The sequence below is a fragment of the Rhinatrema bivittatum genome, chromosome 8 (assembly GCF_901001135.1).
Source record: "Rhinatrema bivittatum chromosome 8, aRhiBiv1.1, whole genome shotgun sequence".
Taxonomy (NCBI): Eukaryota; Metazoa; Chordata; class Amphibia; order Gymnophiona; family Rhinatrematidae; genus Rhinatrema; species Rhinatrema bivittatum.
Window position 1 is genome coordinate 263,321,911 of NC_042622.1, and position 23,351 is coordinate 263,345,261.

Consider the following 23,351-nt stretch of genomic DNA (forward strand, 5'->3'; position numbering starts at 1 on the left):
ATAAATAACACATAAGCTCTAATTAACTCATAGTTCTATTATTAAAAATATGTTACCGTTCAATGATGGCACATGTATAATTTGTTATCTATACCAATTAACTTTTATTTCTTTTTGTGCCTTTTTGTAAACCGTTGTGATGGTGAACTAACTTAACGACGGTATAGAAGGGTTTTTAAATTAATTAATAAAAATAATTCCCTGTACGTACCAGGATCAGTCCAGACGGTGGGTTATGTCCCCCGTCTAGCAGATGGAGTCAGAGCAAACTTCGGAGGGTACTGGCATATAAACCCGTGTGCCCTCCCTAGATCCTCAGTATCTCTCTGACTCCAGCAGATGTGAGTAGGGGAACCTGGTGCTTCCCCTGTTTGGTGGACGTCCTCCACACACATTTTCCTCCAGATCTCAGTCGTGGCCCTGTTCCTTTTGTGTCCGCAGATCACCTAGGGAGGGCTCGACGCAGGGAGTGTCGTCCAAGCCTTCCCAATGATGCCAGGCCCGCCCACTCCACGTTACCCCGGATCGGGGGCCGCATCTCTCTTTTACGGGGAGTGGGCCAACAACACCACGGATCAGTGGGTCCTGGATATTCTAAGGCAAGGCTACGCATTGGAGTTTGCTCGCATCCCAAGAGACAGGTTCATCTTCTCGCCCTGCGGTTCGAGTCACAAGTGCCTGGGGGTGCAGCAGACCCTCGACAGGCTCCTGGACATCGGGGCCATCTCTCCCGTCCCCTCCGGAGAGGTGGGCTCGGGCCACTATTCGATCTACTTCGTGGTGCCCAAGAAGGACGGAGCCTTCCGACCCATCCTGGACCTCAAGGAAGTCAACAAGGCGCTTCGGATATCCTGCTTTCGCATGGAGACCCTGCGCTCCGTCATAGTGGCGGTTCATCAGGGGGAGTTCCTCGCTTCTCTAGATCTGACAGAGGCCTATCTTCACATACCAATCCTTGCGGCTCAACGGAGGTTCCTTCGCTTCAAGATCTTGAATCAACATTTCCAGTTCCAGGCCCTTCCTTTCGGCTTGGCGACCGCCCCCCCAGACCTTCACGAAGATCATGGTGGTAGTGGCGGCCACGCTAAGACGGGAGGGGATCTTGGTTCACCCCTACCTGGACGATTGGCTCATCCGGGCGAAGACCTCACAGGGGCAGGCGGCGGTCGACAGGGTCGTTCAACTCCTTCAGTCCCGCGGCTGGGTGGTGAATTTCAACAAGAGCAGTCTCCGACCTTCTCAGTGCTTGGACTTCTTGGGAGCCCGCTTCAACACGGCTCAGGGCAAAGTCTTCTTGCGTCCGGACAAAGCGCAAGCCCTTCAGGAGCAGATTCAACATTTCGCAGCTCTCCCCAAACCCATGTCTTGGGATTATCTACAGATATTGGGATCCATGGCCTTTGCAATAGATCTGGTTCCGTGGGCGTTTGCGCACCTGCGTCCCTTGCAGACAGCCCTACTATCTCGTTGGAAACCAGTGTCACAGGACTATCAGGTCGTCCTCCCTCTCCCCCCGACTGCCAGGAACAGCTTGCATTGGTGGCTAGACCCACGGAATCTGGCTCAAGGCTCCCCTCTTGAGATTCCGGATTGGGTGGTGGTCACCACTGATGCCAGTCTGACCGGCTGGGGAGCAGTTTGTCAACAGAGCTCTGCGCAGGGGCAGTGGACAAAGGAACAAGCCTCCTGGCTGATCAATCGTTTGGAGACCAGTTCGGTTCGTCTGGCACTCATTCATTTTCTTCCCATCCTAAGGAATCTGGTGGTATGAGTCCTCGGACAACGCGACCACAGTGGCCTACATCAACCGCCAAGGTGGCACCAGAAGCCGACAGGTGGCTCTCGAAGTCGCCCGCCTGATGGCCTGGGCAGAGCGTTACCTCACACGCTTGGCAGCCTCTCACATCGCTGGGGTGGACAACATCCAAACGGACTACTTGAGTCGGCTGACTCTGGACCCCGGGGAATGGGCCCTCTCCGACGAGGCGATGCGACTCATCATCCGTCGCTGGGGGACACCGTCGATGGATCTCATCGCAATGCTCCTCAATTCCAATGCCCCTCGATTCTTCAGTCGAAGGCGGGAACACGGCGCAGAAGGGGTGGACGCCCTGGTACTTCCCTGGCCGACCCAGCTCCTCCTCTATGTCTTCCCACCATGGCCCCTAGTGGGCAAGGTTCTAAGGTGAATAGAGACCCATCAGGGGTCAGTCATCCTGGTGGCCCCGGAGTGGCCACGGCGCCCGTGGTTTGCGGACCTGCTCAATATCGCGGTGGACGGGCCCCTACGTCTCTCCCATCTTCCTCGCCTCCTTTATCAGGGTCCAGTATTTTCCAACCAGGCAGAACACTTCTGTCTTGCGGCCTGGCTTTTGAAAGGCGGAGACTCCAGCACAAGGGCTACTCTGCCTCAGTAGTAGCTACTCTCCTCAAGGCGCGCAAAACCTCGACATCGGTCGCTTATGTACGGGTCTGGAAGGTGTTCGAGTTGTGGTGCTCTGACCATGGTTCGCACGCTGCCACGGCTTCGGTTCCTCAGATTCTGGCTTTTCTCCAGGACAGCCTGGAGAAGGGGCTCGCCTACAATTCCCTGTGAGTACAAGTTTTAGCCCTGGGCTCGTTCGTTCGAACCACAGGACAACCGGACCTCTTGGCTTATCCGGACATCGCGAGGTTTCTCAAGGGGGCGAAACACCTGTGACCTCCGTTGCAGAATCCCTATCCATCTTGGAACTTTAATCTGGTACTCCGGGTTCTCTCGGGACCTCCCTTCGAACCTCTACGGTGCGCTTCCATCAAGGATCTCACCCTCAAGACTGTTTTCTTGGTGGCCATAGGCTCGGCTCGGCGCGTCGCATCTCTGAGCTTCAAGCACTCTCCTGCAGGGAACCCTTCCTACGTTTCACGGACTCTGGAGTTTCTTTGCGTACAGTGCCTTCATTTCTGCCCAAGGTCGTTTCCACGTTCCACTTGAATCAGACGGTGGAGCTTCCGTCCTTTCCGATTGATGCTCCCCAGTCTCTCCAGCATTTAGACGTCAAGCGCACCTTACTCCGCTATCTGGAGGTTACCAACGACTTCAGGGTCTCCGACCATCTGTTCGTCCTCTGGTCCGGTGCAAGAAAAGGCTATCAGCCACGAAGACTACGATAGCGAGGTGGCTCAAGGACGTGACGGCGTACATCGGCGCCGGCCGGACCCCCCCTGTGGGGGTCAAGGCTCATTCACTACGCGCCCAGTCGACCTCCTGGGCGGAATCACAGTCAGTTTCATCTCAGGAAATCTGTCGGGCAGCGAATTGGAAGTCCCTGCACACTTTTTCCAGGCATTATCGGCTTCACTTGCCGGTTTCCGACTCAGGTTCTTTTGGCAACAGGGTGATTCGAGTAGGGCTTTCAGGGGCCCACCCGAGTTAGGGAAGCTTTGGTACATCCCACCGTCTGGACTGATCCTGGTACGTACAGGGAAAAGAAAATTATTCCTTACCTGCTAATTTTCGTTCCTGTAGTACCAAGGATCAGTCCAGACGCCCACCCGGATACTGTTGGGGCTTTGGGGTTACTCCTGCTTGATTTCTCTCCTCTTTTTCCTGATCTTTCTGTTGGAGCGGGATCTGTTCCCCGTTCCCTTTACTAAGGCTGTTCGACAGTTCTATTTGCAAGTTGCATTGTTAGTTGCATCAGTTTCAGTTCTGTTATGCTTGATCCATCCTTCTCAGTTTATTGTTTTAGCTTTGATATTCTCGATACTGAGGATCTAGGGAGGGCACATGGGTTTATATGCCAGCACCCTCCGAAGTTTGCTCTGACTCCATCTGCTGGACAGGGGACATAACCCACCGTCTGGACTGATCCTTGGTACTACAGGAACAAAAATTAGCAGGTAAGGAATAATTTTCTTTTCCCTGTACGTACCAGGATCAGTCCAGACGGTGGGATGTACCAAAGCTTCCCTTACTCGGGTGGGCCCCTGAAAGCCCTACTCGAATCACCCTGTTGCCAAAAGAACCTGAGTCGGAAACCGGCAAGTGAAGCCGATAATGCCTGGAAAAAGTGTGCAGGGACTTCCAATTCGCTGCCCGACAGATTTCCTGAGATGAAACTGACTGTGATTCCGCCCAGGAGGTCGACTGGGCGTGTAGTGAATGAGCCTTGACCCCCACAGGGGGGGTCCGGCCGGCGCCGATGTACGCCGTCACGTCCTTGAGCCACCTCGCTATCGTAGTCTTCGTGGCTGATAGCCTTTTCTTGCACCGGACCAGAGGACGAACAGATGGTCGGAGACCCTGAAGTCGTTGGTAACCTCCAGATAGCGGAGTAAGGTGCGCTTGACGTCCAAATGCTGGAGAGACTGGGGAGCATCAATCGGAAAGGACGGAAGCTCCACGTCTGATTCAAGTGGAACGTGGAAACGACCTTGGGCAGAAATGAAGGCACTGTACGCAAAGAAACTCCAGAGTCCGTGAAACATAGGAAGGGTTCCCTGCAGGAGAGTGCTTGAAGCTCGGAGATGCGACGCGCCGAGCCTATGGCCACCAAGAAAACAGTCTTGAGGGTGAGATCCTTGATGGAAGCGCACCGTAGAGGTTTGAAGGGAGGCCCCGAGAGAACCCGGAGTACCAGGTTAAGGTTCCAAGATGGATAGGGCTCTCCTTGCCGTCTTAGCTGTGTGAATCCCTCAGCTACTTTCAAGTTATTGCAAAATTATATTTGTCCCTCCCGACGCAGCCTTCGGGCGAAACACGGGGTCCGTGTCGGGGGACCCTGAAAAAGTTATTTACCTTCATTGTTTGGAGAATAGGAGTTGCCTACTTAAGAGTTTCAATAAATAAATTTCTTTTGATGATAAAAACCTTTGGACCTACAACTTCTTTGCACTCCTTGTGGATTGGATATTCTAATTCCAAAAAAGACCAGTGGCTTCTGGCCTATTCTGGACCTCTGTGCTTTAAACACATTTCTTTACAAGCAACGGTTCAGGATGGTTTCCCTGGTCACCATGCTATCTCTGCTACATCAAGGGGATTGGTTCTGCTCTCTGGACCTTCAGGACGCATATGTCCATATTGCAATCATCCCTCCTCATCACAAGTACCTGTGATTCATAGTGGGTCATAGGCATTATCAATACAGAGTACTGCCAGTTGGCCTTGCCTCGGCACCCCGAGTGTTCACGAAGTGCCTGGCAGTAGTGGCTGCACATTTACGCCGCAAGGGCGTACACGTCTTTCCATATCTGGATGACTGGCTCCTAAAAAGCCAGTCCAGACAAGGGGCCCTCAACTCCCTCGGTCTCACTATACAGCTCCTGCACTCATTGGGTTTTCTGATCAGCTACCTGAAATCCCACTTGATACCATCTCACCATCTCTACTTTATAGGAGCAGACCTAGACACCACAGTAGCCAAAGGGTTCTTACCCGATAACCGTGCAACCACGCTGTCCAACCTCGCCAGCTCTATCTGCAGTCGAAAAACAGCCTCGGCTCACCAACTACTCTTTGGAGATAAAGTAAAAGAGGCAGTTTCCCAGCTGAAGGAACATTTGGAAACCTTGCGACAGCTCTCCTCTGCTCCTCAAGAGTCTCAAACATCTTCAAGAAGACTCCCAAGGAAAGATTCAAAATGGCCATATTGTAGGCCACGGTGGTACTATCCACCTCCTGCCTGTGGAAGGTCATCTAGGCCAGCACAAAGACCGCAGGCCCAACAACCAAGAGCACCTGGAGCTCAACTCCCTCTGCAGACAGGCCCGACTTCGGGATTTTGAAATCTCACCGGAGAACAGAAGCCTACCTGCCAATCCGACCCCAAATTTACCAGTAGGAGGTCGGATCACTTTCTTCCAACACAATTGGTCGCACATCACCACAGACCAATGGGTACTCTCGATAACATCTCAAGGGTACCATCTGGACTTCCTCACTGTACCAACCGATACTCCACCCGCATCGTCTTGGACAGTAAACAATCAATCCACACTCTTACAAAAAGAATTATCCACCCTTCTGAGAGCCAGTTCCCTGACCTCAGCAGGGCAGAGGATTCTACTCCCGTTATTTCCTCATTCCAAAGAAAACAGGAGCCTACGCCCCATATTGGACCTCCGGAAACTCAACAAATACCTGAAAAAAGAAAAATTCAGGATGGTATAATTGGGCACCATGCTACTTCTACTTCAAAAAGGAGAATGGCTCCGTTCTCTGGATCTTCAAGACACTTACGCTCACATTCCAATATTCCCTCCTCATCGCAAGTATCTGCGATTCCTAGTAGGAAGTCAACATTTCCAATACAAGGTGCTACCATTTGGTCTTGCCTCAGCACCTCGAGTGTTCACAAAGTGCCTGGCAGTGGCAGCTGCCCACTTGCACAAGGAGGGCATGCACGTGTTTCCTTACCTGGACGATTGGCTCATCAGAAGCCACACAAGACAAGGAGCTCTCAACTCTCTCAAGCTCACAATAACTCTACTCCATTCGCTGGGATTCCTCATCAACTACCAGAAATCCCACTTCATACCATCTCACTTGTTACAATTCATCGGAGCAGAATTAAACACCATAACAGCAAAAGCTTTCCTTCCAAAAGACCGTGCACAAACACTCGCCTTGTTAGGAGGCTCTCTATGCACACGGATGCAAATAACAGCTCATCAATGTCTCACTCTTTTGGGTCACATGGCCTCCACAGTTCACATCGTTCCTGTGGCCAGATTAGCCATGAGAGTTACTCAATGGACACTCAGAAACCAATGGATACAAGCCATTCAACCACTGTCTTATCCAGTTCAAATAACTCAGCAACTACGGTCCTCGCTCCTATGGTGGACAAACATGGACAACTTGCTTATAGGCCTACCTTTCCAACAACTGGTTACGCAAGTGACATTAACTACAGATGCATCCACCTTCGGGTGGGGAGCACACATTGGTCATCTGCAGACTCAAGGTACTTGGACAAAACTCGAAGTTACATTTCAGAAAAATTTTCTAGAGCTTCAAGCTATACGTTATGCGCTGCATGCGTTCAAGGTCTGCCTTTCCCACAAGACTGTTTTGATACAAACAGACAACACAGTAGCCATGTGGTACATAAACAAGCAGAGAGGTACGGGCTCGTATCTCCTTTGTCAAGAAGCAGCACAGATTTGGGACTGGGCCCTAACACACTCCATGTTTCTCCGGGCCACTTATCTGGCAGGCATTCACAATGTAGTGGCAGATCACCTCAGTCGTCAATTCCAACCTCATGAGTGGTCTCTGGATCCAGAAGTGGTGACCAAGATCTTTCAACGTTGGGGTCAACCAACAGTAGACCTCTTTGCATCACAACTGAATTACAAAGTGGACAAATTTTGCTCCCTGTACAAGCAGAGAAACCCTTTACCCAGGGATGCCTTTGCTTGCCACTGGAACTCAGGTCTTCTATACGCGTATCCTCCGATACCGCTAATAACCAAAACCCTAGTGAAGCTTCAACAGGACAAAGGGTCCATGATACTCATAGCCCCATATTGGCCTCAATAAGTATGGTTTCCAATACTCCTCGACCTCTCGATCATAGACCCAATTCGCCTGGGCACAGCACCCACTCTCATAACTCAGGATCAGGGCAGGTTGCGTCATCCCAACCTTCAATCCCTATTCCTCACAGCATGGATGTTGAAAGCTTGAGTCTACAACCTCTCAATCTTTCAACTAATGTCTCTCAAGTGCTTGTAGCTTCACGTAAACCCTCCACATGAAATAACTATCGTGCTAAATGGAAACGGTTTACTACGTTTTTTTCGACAACAAAATCAAAAATTTACTTATTCCGCTGACATCTTCCAACCCCACTCCAAACTCCCAGCCTCTACCTGACCAAAACCACGCCCCATCAATACACAAACTGTCACTAGAATCTTTTGATCCTACATCATCCTTGGAAATCGAATCTATCATCAAGAAAATAAGCCCTCATCGCACCCAATAGACCAAATCCCGACCAAATTCCTTCTCACAATCCCAAACATCATTGCCAAACCTCTGGCCGACATCATAAACTGTTCCCTCACTCACGGAACAGTACCAGATGCTTTAAAAACATCTTCTCTGAAACCATTACTAAAAAAACCTAACTTGGACCCATCCAACCCTATAAATTTCCGCCCCATTGCCAACCTACCTTTCATAGCCAAGCTAATGGAAAAACTGGTCAATACTCGACTCACAGACTACCTCGACTCCCACGACATTCTATACCCATCACAATTCGGTTTCAGGAAACGCAGAAACACAGAATCTCTCCTACTCTCATTAACAGACAACATCCTGATGGGCCTCGACAAAGGTCAATCATACTTGCTAGCTCTGCTAGACATCTCGGCAGCGTTCGACACAGTTAACCACACAATCCTCATCAACTGTCTGATGGAAATAGGCATCTCAGGTTCTGCACTCCTTTGGTTAAAATCCTTTCTAAGCGACAGGTATTACAAAGTAAAAATAATCAACAAAGAGTCTCACCCTGTAGCGGCCAAGCAAGGAGTTCCCCAGGGTTCCTCGCTCTCGCCGACCCTATTTAACATATATCTCCTCCCCCTATGCCAACTACTCAATAACCTCAACCTCACCTACTTCATTTATGCGGACGACGTGCAGATCCTAATCCCCATCAAGGATCCCGTTTTCGACACTCTAAACTATTGGAATAGCTGCCTTCACGCCATTAACCTCCTCCTCACAAGCCTCAGCCTTGTTCTCAATACGTCCAAGACGGAACTGCTGGTCATTTCCCCCAATGATAATAACCCACTAGCCAACACTACTAATACACCATTAGTAAATCAAGTGAGAGACCTAGGAGCCATCCTAGACTCCAGAATGAACCTTAAAAAATTCATTAACAACACCACTAAAGAAGGCTTTTACAAACTACAGGTCCTAAAACGGTTAAGACCTCTCCTACACTTCCATGACTACCACTCGGTCCTTCAAGCCATACTATTCTCAAAGATTGATTATTGTAATGCGCTGCTGCTCGGTCTCCCGGCCTCTTCTACCAAACCTCTTCAAATGCTGCAAAACGCTGCAGCCAGGATACTCACAAACTCTCGCCGTATGGACCACATCACACCGATTCTAAAAATACTTCACTGGCTACCCATCCGCTACAGAATTCTCTTCAAGACACTGACCATCATTCACAAAACCATATATCAGCAATCTTCTCTCCAACTCACTATACCCCTCAAACCACACTCCTCAGCAAGACCTACCAGATCTGCATACAGAGACTCCCTCCAGGTTCCCCCGAACAAATCCACTATACACAACACCACTGAAAAACGAGCGCTATCAACTATCGGTCCGCATCACTGGAATTCTCTCCCGCCAGATCTCCGCCAGGAACATTGTCATATCACATTCAGAAAAAAATTAAAAACATGGCTGTTCGCCCAAGCATATCCTTGAAGAAGCCTTATGGTAATCCACACGGAACAACACCCCACGGTTGCGTCCTCTTTCCGCCGCACAAAGGAACTGTTTCTCTGCTTACTGTGCCCTCATATAACTTGCCTAATCGACTCCACTGTGTAAATTGTATATAATTCTCACCATGTAAGCAATTACTTTCTGCTTACATGCACTGCTCTCCAGTTAGAAATTGTTAATCTATCCCTTTTTTTCCAACAGCCTTGTTCCACATTCCCTGTTGTAATGTAACTTTCGCTTTCAGTGTTAACTGGTTTACCCCCTAGTTTATTGTAAACCGGTACGATAAGACCTGGTCTTGAGCATCGGTATATTAAAAGAATTTAAATAAATAAATAAAATAAATAAATACGTGGTGCACACAAAACAGTATCGATCCTTTTTCCTGCACTACATCATCTTTATTAGACTATCTATGGCATCTCTCAGACTCTGGTCTCCAGACCTCATCTGTAAGAGTACATTTAAGTGCAATCTCAGCTTATCACAATATTGTCGGAAATGCTCCAATATCAGTGCAACCCCTCATTAGTAGGTTTATGAGAGGTTTAATTCAACTTAAACCTCCACACCGACCACCGGTCACAGAATGGGACCTTAATGTAGTCTTAACAAGGCTCATGTGTTCTCCTTTTGAACCCATGGATTCCTGTGATGTTAAATTTCTCACTTGGAAAACTATCTTCTTAATAGCCATCACATCTGCTAGAAGGGTTAGCGAGTTACAAGCACTTGTCACATACTCACCCTACACAAAATTCCTACATGACCGAGTGGTACTCCGTACACACCAAAATTTCTCCCCAAGGTGGTTACGGAATTCCACTTGAATCAATCCATCATCTTACCTACTTTTTTTTTTTTTAATTTTGTTTTTATTAGACTTTTCATTTTCAAATATTACACAGAGTGTATCTTACATAAAGCTTATAAGGAAAACTCAATTATCCAATACAATATTGTACTTACTGTGATTATCTTAGACATACAATTATAGGAAATATGGAGACTGGAGAAAGGAAACAAGAGCAGATAAATACATAAATTTCTTAATAAGAAATTGTGTCTGAACCACATTTACTTCTATTTCCCCATTTTATATCTATGGAGAATCTAGGAATATGATTCAAGGTATGACCGAAGTTGATCAGGTTGATTAAACACATACCTAGAATTCTGATAGATTATTATGCAATGACATGGAAATCGAAGAAGGAATTTTGCTCCTCTTTGTATAACTTTCTCTCTCATGGATAAAAACTCCTTTCTTCTTAACTGAGTATCACGGGCAATTTAAAAAAATTTAGAGTTTTGATATTTAAAATAAAATCTAAGGTCAGAATCTCTCTCTGATATAAATGCAAATTGCACAATTAATACTGCTCGTGACTTTATTTCCATTTCTGAAGATTTTTCTAAAAAATCTGATAGATTTAAATCGTTTTCTTTTGGGTCTTGATCTTGTATATTTCCCAACCCCTGAGGGTGAGAGATATAATAGATTCTAGATATTACAGGTATCGCCGTTTCTGTATATTTCAAAACGTTAATCAAATAACTTTTAAATAATTCTTTAGGTGAGATTAAATATGTTTTGGGAAAATTTAAGACTCTAAGATTGGTTTTTCTAATCTGATTTTCCAATTGTTCTAGTTTATCCAAATGAATCTTTTCTGATTTAATCAGGTTAATTTGCACTTTTTCAATCCCATCTATTCTCTCTCCCATAGTGTTAACAGAGGCATCTATTTTTTCTACTTTTGTCTGTAACATCTTATTATTTCTTAAGACATCTTGAACCATTGTAGCTAAATTATTAATTGATTTCGGCATAGAGATAATCATAATACCTGTTTCTTCTAGGGTAAACTTTTTAGGTGATATAGTAAGTATATCTAACGTAGTTCATCCTTGACTTCCTTCCATTCCTTTCTCCATATGAGCTAACATAGGTTGTACTTGTTGGAAATCAATTTTCCCAAGTTGCTCTCCAGAACTCTGATCGCAAGTTGGTGAAAAAATCAAATTTGTCTTGGGATCCTCAAAAATAAATTCTCCCCCACCCTTCTCTGTTGGAGGCTCTGGTGTTTCTGGGGTACCAGGGCTCAAAAATGTCTCATAAGTCTGGAGAATTTGACCCTGCTCCTGGCCCTTATCTCCTGCGACTTCACCTCCTGGTGTTAACATTGTGGTTCTTGCAAAAAGATCCTGAATTTGTGGCTGATTATTAATTGAAACCAGAGTAGAGGAAATCTCTCTCATTTTCGCTTTCCTCTTGGTATGTGGCATTACCAAGAGGAAATATACCACAGTATTTATAAGAAATAAAAAGTACCTCAATAAATGACTTCTTGCAAACACAATCAATAGTCAATTCTTCCAAGCTCCATGGGCCGCTGATTTCCAAATTTTGTAATTCCCCGCCAATCCTGGCAATCGTCGGCAAAGCCACGCGCCGACGGCAGTGTCGCGCCGTACAGACGCTGATCTTATGGGCGTCTGTCCTAGCTCCTTCCTCCGACGTCAGGAACCGGTGGCAATTTTAAAGGTAAATGTCCAAGCAGTGCTTGCTACTCCCAGGCAAAGTCAGCGGCGGTGTTGTGCCGTACAGACACCGATCTTATGGGCGTCTGTCCTAGCTCCTCCCTCCGACTTCAGGAACTGGCGGCAATTTTAAAGGTAAATGTCCAAGTAGCGCTTGCTACTCCCAGGCAAAGTCAGCGGCCTTGCCTACTTTCTTCCCAAAACCGCACTCTCACCAAGGGGAGAGGGCTTTACACACCTTGGACTGTAAGCGTGCGCTTGCATACTACTTAGATCACACTACAGCCCATAGGAAATCCACCCAGCTCTTTGTTTCTTCTAATAGGCTTGCAGATTGTATACAATTTTGTTATGAAAAAGCAGGCCTTCCTCTCCAGGGGCGAGTAAAGTCTCACTCAGTAAGGCAATGTCAACCTCAGTAGCACACTATCGTTTAGTGCCAATAGCTGACATATGTAAAGCAGTAACATGGAGTTCTCTTCACACCTTTGCGGCTCACTACTGTCTCGACAAGGAAGGACGACAAGATTCAGCCTATGGACAATCTGTCTTAAAGAACTTGTTTCCAGTATGATCCCAACTCCTTCCACATCCAACCTTTCGTAATTTCAGGCTGCCTCATTTTTCCCAACAGCGCACCAGTTGTTGTGCCTGTTGCACAAATTGTACGCTGTTGGTCCAATACAAAGATGACTCAGCCTGTAGCTTGCTAATCACCCATATGTGAGGACTAGCATCCTGCTTGTCCTGAGATAAAGCAAAATTGCTTACTTTGTAATAGGTGTTATCCCAGGACAGCAGGATGTAGTCCTCACGAAACCCACCCGCCACCCCGCGGAGTTGGATCCGATACGTTTTATTATTTTATTTTTGGCTAACTCTCATTGCTACAAACAACACTGAAGGGAGATGCCTGTGGCTGAGAATATCATGGTATGCTGAGCATGCTCAGTGGGCACACTGTGCCAGTCAAGTTTCTAGAAACTTTGACAGAAGTTTTTCTGTATAGGGCTCCATTACTGATGTCACCCATATATGAGGACTACATCCTGCTGTCCTGGGATAACACCTTTTACAAGGTAAGCAATTTTGCTTAACCATTAAGCCTTAATGATTCACCTTTGATGCAACTCCAACATTACTCTCTGCATCATCGGGGTGGCAGGAAATTCGAATGAAACAGTTACCAACAAGGACCCTGAATTTGGTGGTCAGTGAAACAGATAAGTATGGGAAAATAAGTGTGGGAGCTTGCTGGGCAGACTAGATGGGCCGTTTGGTCTTTTTCTGCCGTCATTTCTATGTTTCTATGTTACTTAGAAACTGCACGTAGACAAAGGCATCATGAACAGTATCTTATTGGGCAAGGGAATTTGCACATACACAAGGGATAAGTGAGGAGGAAAAGGGGGCTTACATAAGCAAGAAAAATGTATAAAATGTACTGCTTGAGCCTGTGGGGGGATGTGCCTACTTTCATGCCAATACAGTACAGTGCACTCCGGTGGAGCGCACTGTTAGCTCGTGATTGGCCGCGCGTTTTCCACGCGCTATTTCCCCTTACTGTATAAGGGGTAAAAATTGTGCATGGAAAACGCGCGGCCAACCCCTCCCCCCAAAACTAATAGCGCTCACAATATGCAAATGCATGTTGATGGCCCTATTAGTAATTCCAACACGATACAGAAAATAAAATGTGCAGCCAAACCTCAGAAATTAACGCCTGCCGGCACCGGGAAAGTGTACAAAAAAGCAGAAAAAACTCCTTTTCTGTACACCCTCCGACTTAATATCATAGCGATATTAAGTCAGAGGCCCCAAAATTAAAAAAAAAAAAAAAATTAAATCGGCCGGTGGCCCGCAGGTCAGAAGACGGACGCTCAATTATGCCGGCATCCGTTTTCCGAACCGTGGCTGTCAGCGGGTTTGAGAACCGACGCCGGTAAAATTAAGCGTCGGCTGTCAAACCCGTTGACAGCCACCGCTCCTGTCAAAAAGGAGGCGCTAGGGACGTGCTAGTGTCCCTAGCGCCTCCTTTTATCGTGGGCCCTCATTTGCACACAGAATCGCGCACCCAGGAGAGTTGCCTGGGCGCACGTTGGGGGAGCATGCGCTCACCTTGGAGCGCCGGCTCTCCTGCGAATTTTACTGTATCGGCCTGTTTGTGAGACACCCGTACTTGCAAATTAGTGAAATACAAAACTTGTACTGTTCACTAAACTTGGGTTCACTTTCTTTCCTTCCAAGAAGGATTTGTTTGTTTCTTTCAGGATGGAAATATAATATGCATGTTGTTACAGATATTTTTACCTTAGAAAATTGTATTTTGTCTTTTTCCATGTAAAATCTGTTAGAATACATGCATAATTCTTTTATTGTGTGGGTGAGGTGGGCTGGGGGGAGAGAATCACACAAGACTGTAAAAGGTTTGCCTAGGGCATCTAATATCCTTGCATGGGTCCTGGGATGGCAGTGCTGGGTAAAGGGGTATGATATGTCCAAAAAATAAAAAATAGACAATTTTTCCCAATGGTGGGAGTGGCAGTTAAGTAATTGTGGTTTTCCTGACAGTTCTGAATTTTTGTATTTGGAATAATCTGGTTGCACCTTCCTTTGTGCCCAGTTTAAAATAGGACACAGGTGAAAAATTTACTCCATGCGTCCAAATGTTCAGAATTTCCACAGTTGCTCTTAACTGTGTGCTTCTTAATCCTATGTTTAGGCAGATTTTGGGTTTTTTTTCTTTTCAAAATGAAACGAAGTTCCCGGATGAAGCCTACTCGCGGGGGACGCCATCTTGAGGACGGGCATGCCCGGTTGAAGGGAGGGGCGTGCTCGGCTGAAGTCGGGACTGTGGAGGGGGTGCCATGTTGGGGAAGGGAGGAGTTTAAGGACGTTTTATTCCGTAAAAGGGGCCGGGCTTGGCAGGGAGGTCCCGGAAGAGGCGGGGCCCCTGTGACGCCATGTTGGGTTTTGTGCGCTAGCGGCATGGCGGTGGCCGAACGCGGCGCGTTCAATGGGGCGACGGAGCCGGCGGCGAAGCGAACGCGGAGGGCGGCGGCAGGGCCCGCGAACGCCGTCACCGTGGTGCTGGGCGCGCAGTGGGGGGACGAGGGCAAGGGCAAGGTGGTGGATCTGCTGGCGATGGACGCGGACCTGGTGTGTCGCTGCCAGGTAACGAGGTCCCGGAGAGAAAGAGCCCCTCCCGGACAGAGCCCCCCCCCCCCCGAAAACAAATTCTCCCCTATCCGCCCAGAGCTGTATGTGAAATAAGCACCCACACCTAGGGAGACACCTTCAGAAAATGAATACCCCCAACCTGGGCGAACACCCTTGGAAAATAAAATATCCCCCTCTGGAGAGACGTGCTTTGAAAATAAATATCCCAGACCGGACAGAACCCTAGAGACAATAAGTACCTCCACCTGGGCAGAGCCCAGGTAAAATCAGTAAATGCACTATGACAGTGATTTGCAGAAAATACATACTTACACCCAGCTACCTTAAAAAAATATATATACCAGGACCTGGACAGAAAATAAATATCCCTACTGGGGAAACAGGACCAGAAATTAAATAATCCCACTGAGGCAGACACCCTCAGAAAATAAATATCGCCAGCCGGGAAGAGCCCTTCAGAAAACAAATACCCAAACCTGGACAGATACCCTCATAAAATAAATACACCCACCTTGGCAGAGACTTCCAGAAAATATGTAGCCCTACCTGGATAGAACCCTTCAGAAAATACTCACCTTGAACAGAACCCTACAGAAAATAAATAACCCCACTGAGGCAGAGCCTGCCAGAAAATAAATACCCTTACCTGGGTACTTTCAGAGAATAAACCACCCACTAGGAAAGATATCTCCAGAAAACAAAATACCCCCAGCTGGGCAGAACCCTCCAGAAAATAAATACTTCTATGCAGGGAGATATTCCCAGAAAATGAGTACCCCAACCTAGGCAGGCATCTCCAGAAAGTATCTCCATCCGACAGAGCTCTTCAGAAAAGAAATAAATACCCTCTCAGGCAAACACTTTAAGAAAATAAGTATGCCCATAATTTTCCCTGCCTCTCCACCCCCTGAATGTCTCATTAGGCTGAGGAAAAGTACGTGTGGAATCATGCTGCGCTGTTTATTTTTCCCTGGATTATCCTCTGATAAATTTCAAAAGCAGATTTTTCACTCCGATAAGCAGCATGAAGTAGCCATGCTGTCTGGGGCATCCTCCGGGCGTCCAGGTGGCGGAGCTCTCTTAGAACATAGTCTTTTAGTGCCGTGCACCAGCGTGGATATTGCACGCAGCCTTGGTCCTCCTCAGTCCACTTTTTTCCGCACGCCTACCAGCACACGGAGCTCTTCTCTCCCTGACAGGGAACAGTGTGGATTAAAAAATATATATATGTTTTTTCCACCACCATGCCGCGGCTGCCTGGCCTTAAATTCTGCCAGTTTGGCCAAATCATGTGTGTGCCTCGCTCCGGGCCATGAGCAGACGACTTGCAGGGACTGCAGACGCATATCCCCCCAGGCCCAGCGGCAAAGGGCCGCCCAGATTGCAAAACTAAAAGAAGTGGCATCGGGCTCGTATGCCCCTAGCGTGGAGTCTGCCCGGTCCTCCCGGGACCCGTCCGGGCTGGTGCCGAAGCGAGCTCCCATCGTACCGACACATAGCGCAGGGGATGCATCGGTACCTCCGACGTTGCCATCAGCACCGCTCAGCCCCCAACACACCACCGACGCAACCGAGTTGCAGCGTCGACCGTATGAACTCACAGTGAAGCACAAGCACAGATTGTCATTGACGCACAGCACTCCCAGTCCCGAAGAAGCACTCGTCCGGGCATAATCGCCCTAGGGAAGCTTCTCCTCTGTTTGTGGTGGACTCTGATGTGGATCCGGCATCTCCAGCCGCCTCTCATAGTTCCTTTGCCTCATTCAGGGTGTATTTGGGCCTGTCCACTGTCTCCCAGCACAAGGACAAATCAAGCCTCCAGGAGCCGTTGAAGAAAAAGGATAAGCTGCCACCCACAGATCAAGGGGACCTGACTCAGACATACTCCTGGCAATGGTACCACCTAGGGGTTCTCCCAGGTAACCTCTGCCTGCCCCCCAGGACTCATTAGCATCTCAGGCCATGTTACAAATTTCATTCATCTTATCCCAATTCCTCAAGACAGTTGAGCAACAAGGGAAGCACCAGGATGGAGGTGCCCCTGGAAGCCCCCCCCCCCCATCTCCTCCTCCTGGGGATGGTTCCCCCACTGAGCTCCTCCACCGGATATCATTCAGACCCTGCAGAAGCACATCCAGAACCGGTATCTCTATCTGAGGATCTTTCATACTCCAAATTTGTGGGGAAGATGGGGGCAACGCTTAAACATTGAGATCCGGAAAATACCTGACCCGAGAGCAGAAGTCCTGGGTATCCTAAAAATTTTTGAATCTCTCTCAGAACCCACTGCTTTGCCGTCCTACGCCGTCTTAGATGCAGTAATGACCAGAAACTGGGAATCTCCTTTTGCCGGTCCGCCCATCTCCCGCAAAACAGATTTAAAATTCCGGATGAAGCAATCGCCGTTCTCCATTGTACAGCTTCCACATGCTTCAGTTGTAGTGGAGTCTGAGATGCAGAAAGCAAAGAAGTTACGTCTACATTCAAACACCCCCCCCCCCCGGGAAAGACCCCAAGTATTTGGATGACTTCATTAAGCGGGCCTTTCAGTTGGGGATGCTCAACGCCAAAATTCAGCAGCACCAATTTTATATTACACAATACTTATATGAATGTCTGCAGTCACTAAAACTACTGCTACAGGAGGCTTCCCCAGACCATCGACCTCCTGACCCGTTCCATGACCTGGAGGAAAGGCTACAGCACCTCCTCTGCACTATTTATGAGGCCTTCGACACCTTGGCCAGATCTACAGCAAATGCCATCGCAGGAAGAATTCACCAAATTACTCCGCCAGAGCTGTATTCGCGAGCTGTCCTCTGCTCAGCTCCATCAAGGGTTCTACTCCCAATACTTCCTCATACCCAAGATGTCGGTGGGTTTACAACCCATCCTGGATCTGCGTTCTCTCAACAAATACCTATTGAGGGAGAAGTTCAAGATGATGTCACTCAAGTCCATTCTGCCCTTTCTTCGTCCCAACAACTGGATTTGTTCACTCGACCTCAAGGATGCCTATTCGCATATCCCGATGCATCCCGCTCCACTTACCTTTCGGGCATAAACAACTCCAGAGCAGACAGACTGAGCAGAGTCTTCCATCCCCACAAGAGTGAGCGTCATCAGGACGTGGTGGAAAGACTCTTTCAAACCTGGGGTCTTCCTTGCATCAATCTTTTTGCTACAGAGCAAAATTGGAAGTTGCAGACCTTTTGCTCGGTGTACCCCAGTACCTGGCGTCTAGCTCAGGATGCATTCCTCATTGAATGGATGGGGGGGGGGGGTGTCTTCTCTACGCTTTCCCTCCTATACCCCTCATATCTTGCACAGTCCAGAAGTGCATTGCAGACAACGCAAATCTGGTACTGATTGCTCCAGCGTGGCCCAGACAGCCGTGGTACGCATATCTAGTTTGGCTATCTGTGGACACACCGATTCCCCTGGGCACCAGTTCAAATCTGCTCACCCAGGAAGGGGGCTCCTTGCTTCACCCCCTTCACTCATCCCTGCATCTCACCGCATGGAGATTGAAAGGATGGTATGCTACCACCTGAACCTTTCCCAGCAGCTTCAGGATATCCTAGTTTCCTCCAGGAATCCCTCCACCAGGCAGAATTATCAAAGGAAGTGGGTCCACTACTCCATGGACCTATTCACCTGCTGTCCTGAGCAACTGCTGGAATACCTCCATCTGCTCTATCAAAAGGGACTAGCCACGACGTCGGTCGGAGTCCATCTCAGTGCCATAGCAGCCTACCATTCCCTTCACATCAAGGCCCCAATCTCTTGCCACCCTCTCATCTCCAAAATTATGAAGGGTGTTCTATGCTTGAGGCCTCCAATCCGGAAACCTCCAGTTCCATGGGACCTAAACGAGGTCCTGGAGCAATTAATGCTACCACCCTTCGACTCTCTGGACACTTGTCACCCCAGATTCCTTTCCTGGAAAGTGCTATTCCTAGTCGCCCTGACCTCAGCGAGATGCGTCAGTGAGTTGCAAGCCCTAGTGCACTACTCCCCATACCTAGAATCCTACCATGATAAGGTCATACTGAGTCCACACCCAGCATTCCTTCCCAAGGTGGTTTCAGTCTTCCTCCTCAACCAGTCCATTGCCCATCCGACCTTTTATCCAAAGCCACACAGCAACGATGGTGAACGAAGACTCCATACTTTGGACTGCAAGCTTACACTCGCTTACTATAAACGTCGGACTCACTCTGTGCACAGAGCCTCCCAGCTTTTTGTCTCATTCAACCCGAATGCCCGGGCACTTCCAGTTTCCAAGAGAACCCTTTCGTCCTGGATCTCAAACTGCATACAGTTCTGCTATCAGAAACGATCGGAAGCCTTAGCAACTTCCCCTAAGGCTCACCATGTCCACACTATGGCAGCTTCCATTGCACACCTTCATGAGGTACCCATTTTGGACATTTGCAGGTCTGCCACCTGGTCTTCGCTACACACGTTCACAGCCCACTTCTGCCTGGACAAGCAGACTGCAGCAGACGCGGACATGGGCAGAACTATCCTCAAATCGGGCACTTTTTGAGCACTGGAAAGCTAACAGACAAGAACTGTCCGCCTACGTTATCTACTGTCTTGAGCACCCTATCTGACCTCATCTTCAGGACATACTCAGAGACTTTGCGCTCAACATATCAGCTGGGGACTCCCAAACAGCATGGCTAATTCATGCTGCTTTTCTAAGTGAAAAGAGCATGTTTGCTTACCATAAACAGTGTTTTCCGTAGATAGTAGAATGAATTAGCCATGCTGACCCTCCTGCCTCCCCGGACAGTTGTGGCTCCATTTCCATCTTGCTTGGAAACGGACTGAGGAGGACCGGGGCTGCACGGGAATATCCACGCAGGCGCACTGAACTAAAAGACTCTGTGTTCTAATAGAGCTCTGCCATCTGACCACCCGGAGGACGTCCCAGGCAGCATGGCTAATTCATTCTACTGTCTACGGAAAACAACGTTTATGGTAAGCAAACTTGCTCTTACATTCACAAACAAGGATTTGTGCATGTAAATTCTTTTGAAAATTACCCTCTTAAGTGGTTAAACTGCTGTACTTGTATGATTTAGCAGTCTGTGTTGGGGGCTGCTAGAATGAATGGGAAAGAGGATAATATGAAATGTTAGAAGTCACGTAGCTGGGTATGTCCAGGAAATTAAACGGTGGACCTAGGAAGCTGAATCTTCGGGCAACAGGCATACTGGTATTGGTAGCTATTTAAACTAGGCTTCAATGATAGAATTAAATTTGCAGCTGGATCTGTCAGGCAAACTACACAAGGGACCTAGGAGGCTGGATATTTGACTGTGCTAGTATTGTAGTACTGGTTAAGTGGCATTGTTTAAATATTCAGCTGCCTTCAGGGGATGCCACTTAATTGGATAAATATTTAGCCTGCTCAATATTTGGAAAAGTGGTGGGCAGGACAGGGTTGCAAAGCATGGTTACTTATCTGGCTAACTTTGCTGGATAATTGGTGATATTCACACTTATCCAGCTAAATTAGCCAAATAAGTTAGTCCTGCTATTGAACAGGTCTAAACTTAGCTGGATAAACATCCTTGCCACTAAATATCCCAGCTAAGTTAGCCGGCAAACTTTACTAGCTGGATATTTTTTTAATATGGGCCTCATAGCTATTTAAATTATCACTTAGCTTTGTGGATTGAATTGGAAAGGGAGGGATGCTGAGTGTGATCTAAGTGGTGATCTTGTATGCTTAGCTACCTAATAGGGTTATTCATCAAAATGCGTTATGGCGTTAGCGCACGCAATAACGCGTTAATGCCATAATGCATGCGATAGTTATGTTACCGCATGGCGCAAATGCAAATTTTTTGAAGGGGCGGGGTTTGGGTGGGATTAATGAAAATGAGGGGCAATATCACACCGTGTGTTAGCATAATGCATGCTATCGCACAATTTTTAACACCGAAAATAACTACACCTTTTTTCCTGGCGTTAAGCTGTGTGATATGCCCAAAATGGCCATAACGCAATTTGCAATAAAGATTGCAAATTGCATTTCTGCCATTTCTGGGCTTAGGGAGAGAGAGAGGCCTTCACAGTATTCAACTATTTATATCGCTATAGGAAGGCCAGCTAATAAGGTTTTGGTGGTGGTGAAGGGGCCAGTTTGACATGCAGAGTGAGATGTACGAACAGCACAGCACAGTACACCTAAGTAAAGATTGAACGTCATTTGGAGTGAGGAAAGTCTCACAAAGATGTGATTTCTACAGTGTTCTCTCGCTCTAGCTTGATAGTACCCTGTTACAGAGTCCATCAAGCTAGGGCGAGAGAACTTTGTAGAAATCTCATCTTTGTGAGACTTTCCTCTCTCCAAATTACTTCATATCTTCACTGAGGTATACTGTCCTGTTCATATGTCTCATTCTGCATGTCAAACTGGCTCCTAAAATCTAAACCACCACCTAAACCTCACATCGAGTTGTTAGCTGCCTCTCCTATAAGTGATATAAATAGTTGACTACTGTGAAGGTCTTATAAAGAGACTCTGTCTCTCTCTCCCGCACATATAGTAATAGCCTGTCTGGGCAGTTTGCGAGTAGCGAAATACAAGTATCATTCAAACTCCAATAATACTCAAAAACAACCAGAAAACAGAACTAGCTGAAAAAGTGCGGATCCTTGGAATAATAATGGACCCAGAAATCAATCTAAAACAGCACATAATGCTAAAAGTAAAAGAAGGCTATGCGAAACTCATGATCCTCAGAAAACTAAAATCACTAATAACACCTGCAGATTTTAGAACTAGTTTTCTCCAGCACTGACTACTGTAATGCACTTTTACTAGGATTCCCGAATACAACATTAAGCCCACTTCAAATACTACAAAACACAGCAGCTAGAATACTAACTGGAAAAAGGAGGGACCATATAACTGAAACTCTAGCAGAATTACACTGGCTACCCATAGAATAAAATACAAAGCCCTATGTACCAAACATAAACGAATACATGATGAAAAAGCAGACTGGCTAAACACTGCACTACGGGTACACGTCCCACACAGGAACCTTCGATCAGCAAACAAAGCACTCTTAACCATTCCTTCAGTCAAGACAGTGAGACTAACCCAAGTGAGAGAAAGGGCCTTATCTTTAGCAGGCCCTACACTATGCCCCTAGAGATCAGATTACAAAGAGATTTCAAAACCTTTAAGTTTAAAAACATGGCTTTTTAAACAAGCCTTTTATAAAGAGACTGGAGAATAGAAAATATACAGGACTAGACAGAGGAGCACCAGCACACAGCACTATTCTCAAAATGTGCATTATAATATTCTAATAAGTTTATTTCACAACTAACGTAATAGTAAAACACAGAGAATGTGAATTTTACCTGTGAATAGTACCTTACAGGTACACATGGTCAGGACCTACATCACTAAACAATTGAGAGCCTTTTTATGATATAATGTAACTGAACCTTTTTGGCATCTGTTAGAATGTACTATAGTACGCATTCACCTATCTTAATTTATGTACCTACAAGTAAACCGTTGCGATGGTATATAACTTAGCGACAGTATAAAAAAGATTTTAAATAAATAAAACATTAATACACTACCTATGCAAAGCTTCTATGTTAGCGTGGTAAGTCTAAAATGATCATAAACGCCCCTTTCCCTCAACGTATCCGAATCAGTCCAGACTGCTGAGTTTTGCCTCCCTTCCAGCAGATGGAGACAGAGAAAAACTTTGAGAGCACCCCCTCTTATCTTGGTGTGCCACCTGCTATTCCTCAGTATTTCTCTGTCTCCAGCAGATGGAGGTGGTGCAAAACCTGTGATTCTGACCCAAGCGAGGTCCTGGTGGGACCATCCTCCCTGGTCGTAGGCAGGGGACCTCTCTTTGATCGCTCCTTGGGGTGCTGGGGGTGATAACGTGATCCAGTTCACTCCCCCTTCCTTCCCTTTTCTGTCTGGTTTTTAGCCTCTGCCTTTCTTCAGACAGGGCTCCCAATCCCTTGTTTGCCAGGGATAAAGTTACCAAAAAAAAAGCCTTTGCAGGACTTTTCTGGGCAGCTTGAGCGGGTGGCGGCTGTTTTCTCAGTCAGAAGGGATCGGGAGTCTCGGCCGGGCAGGATCCCCGGTCCC

General features: G+C 47.2%; 1 protein-coding gene across 1 annotated transcript in view; it reads left to right on the top strand.

Annotated features, from left to right (window-relative positions):
• The first annotated feature begins 14,951 nt into the window (after positions 1-14,951).
• The window catches only part of LOC115098316 (adenylosuccinate synthetase isozyme 2-like), a 70,504-nt gene continuing 62,104 nt past the window's right edge, over positions 14,952-23,351 (top strand). Inside the window, exon 1 of the mRNA XM_029614850.1 lies at positions 14,952-15,196. Coding sequence (XP_029470710.1) covers positions 15,011-15,196 — 186 coding nt within the window. The 5' untranslated portion in view covers positions 14,952-15,010. The remainder of the gene's footprint in view (positions 15,197-23,351) is intronic.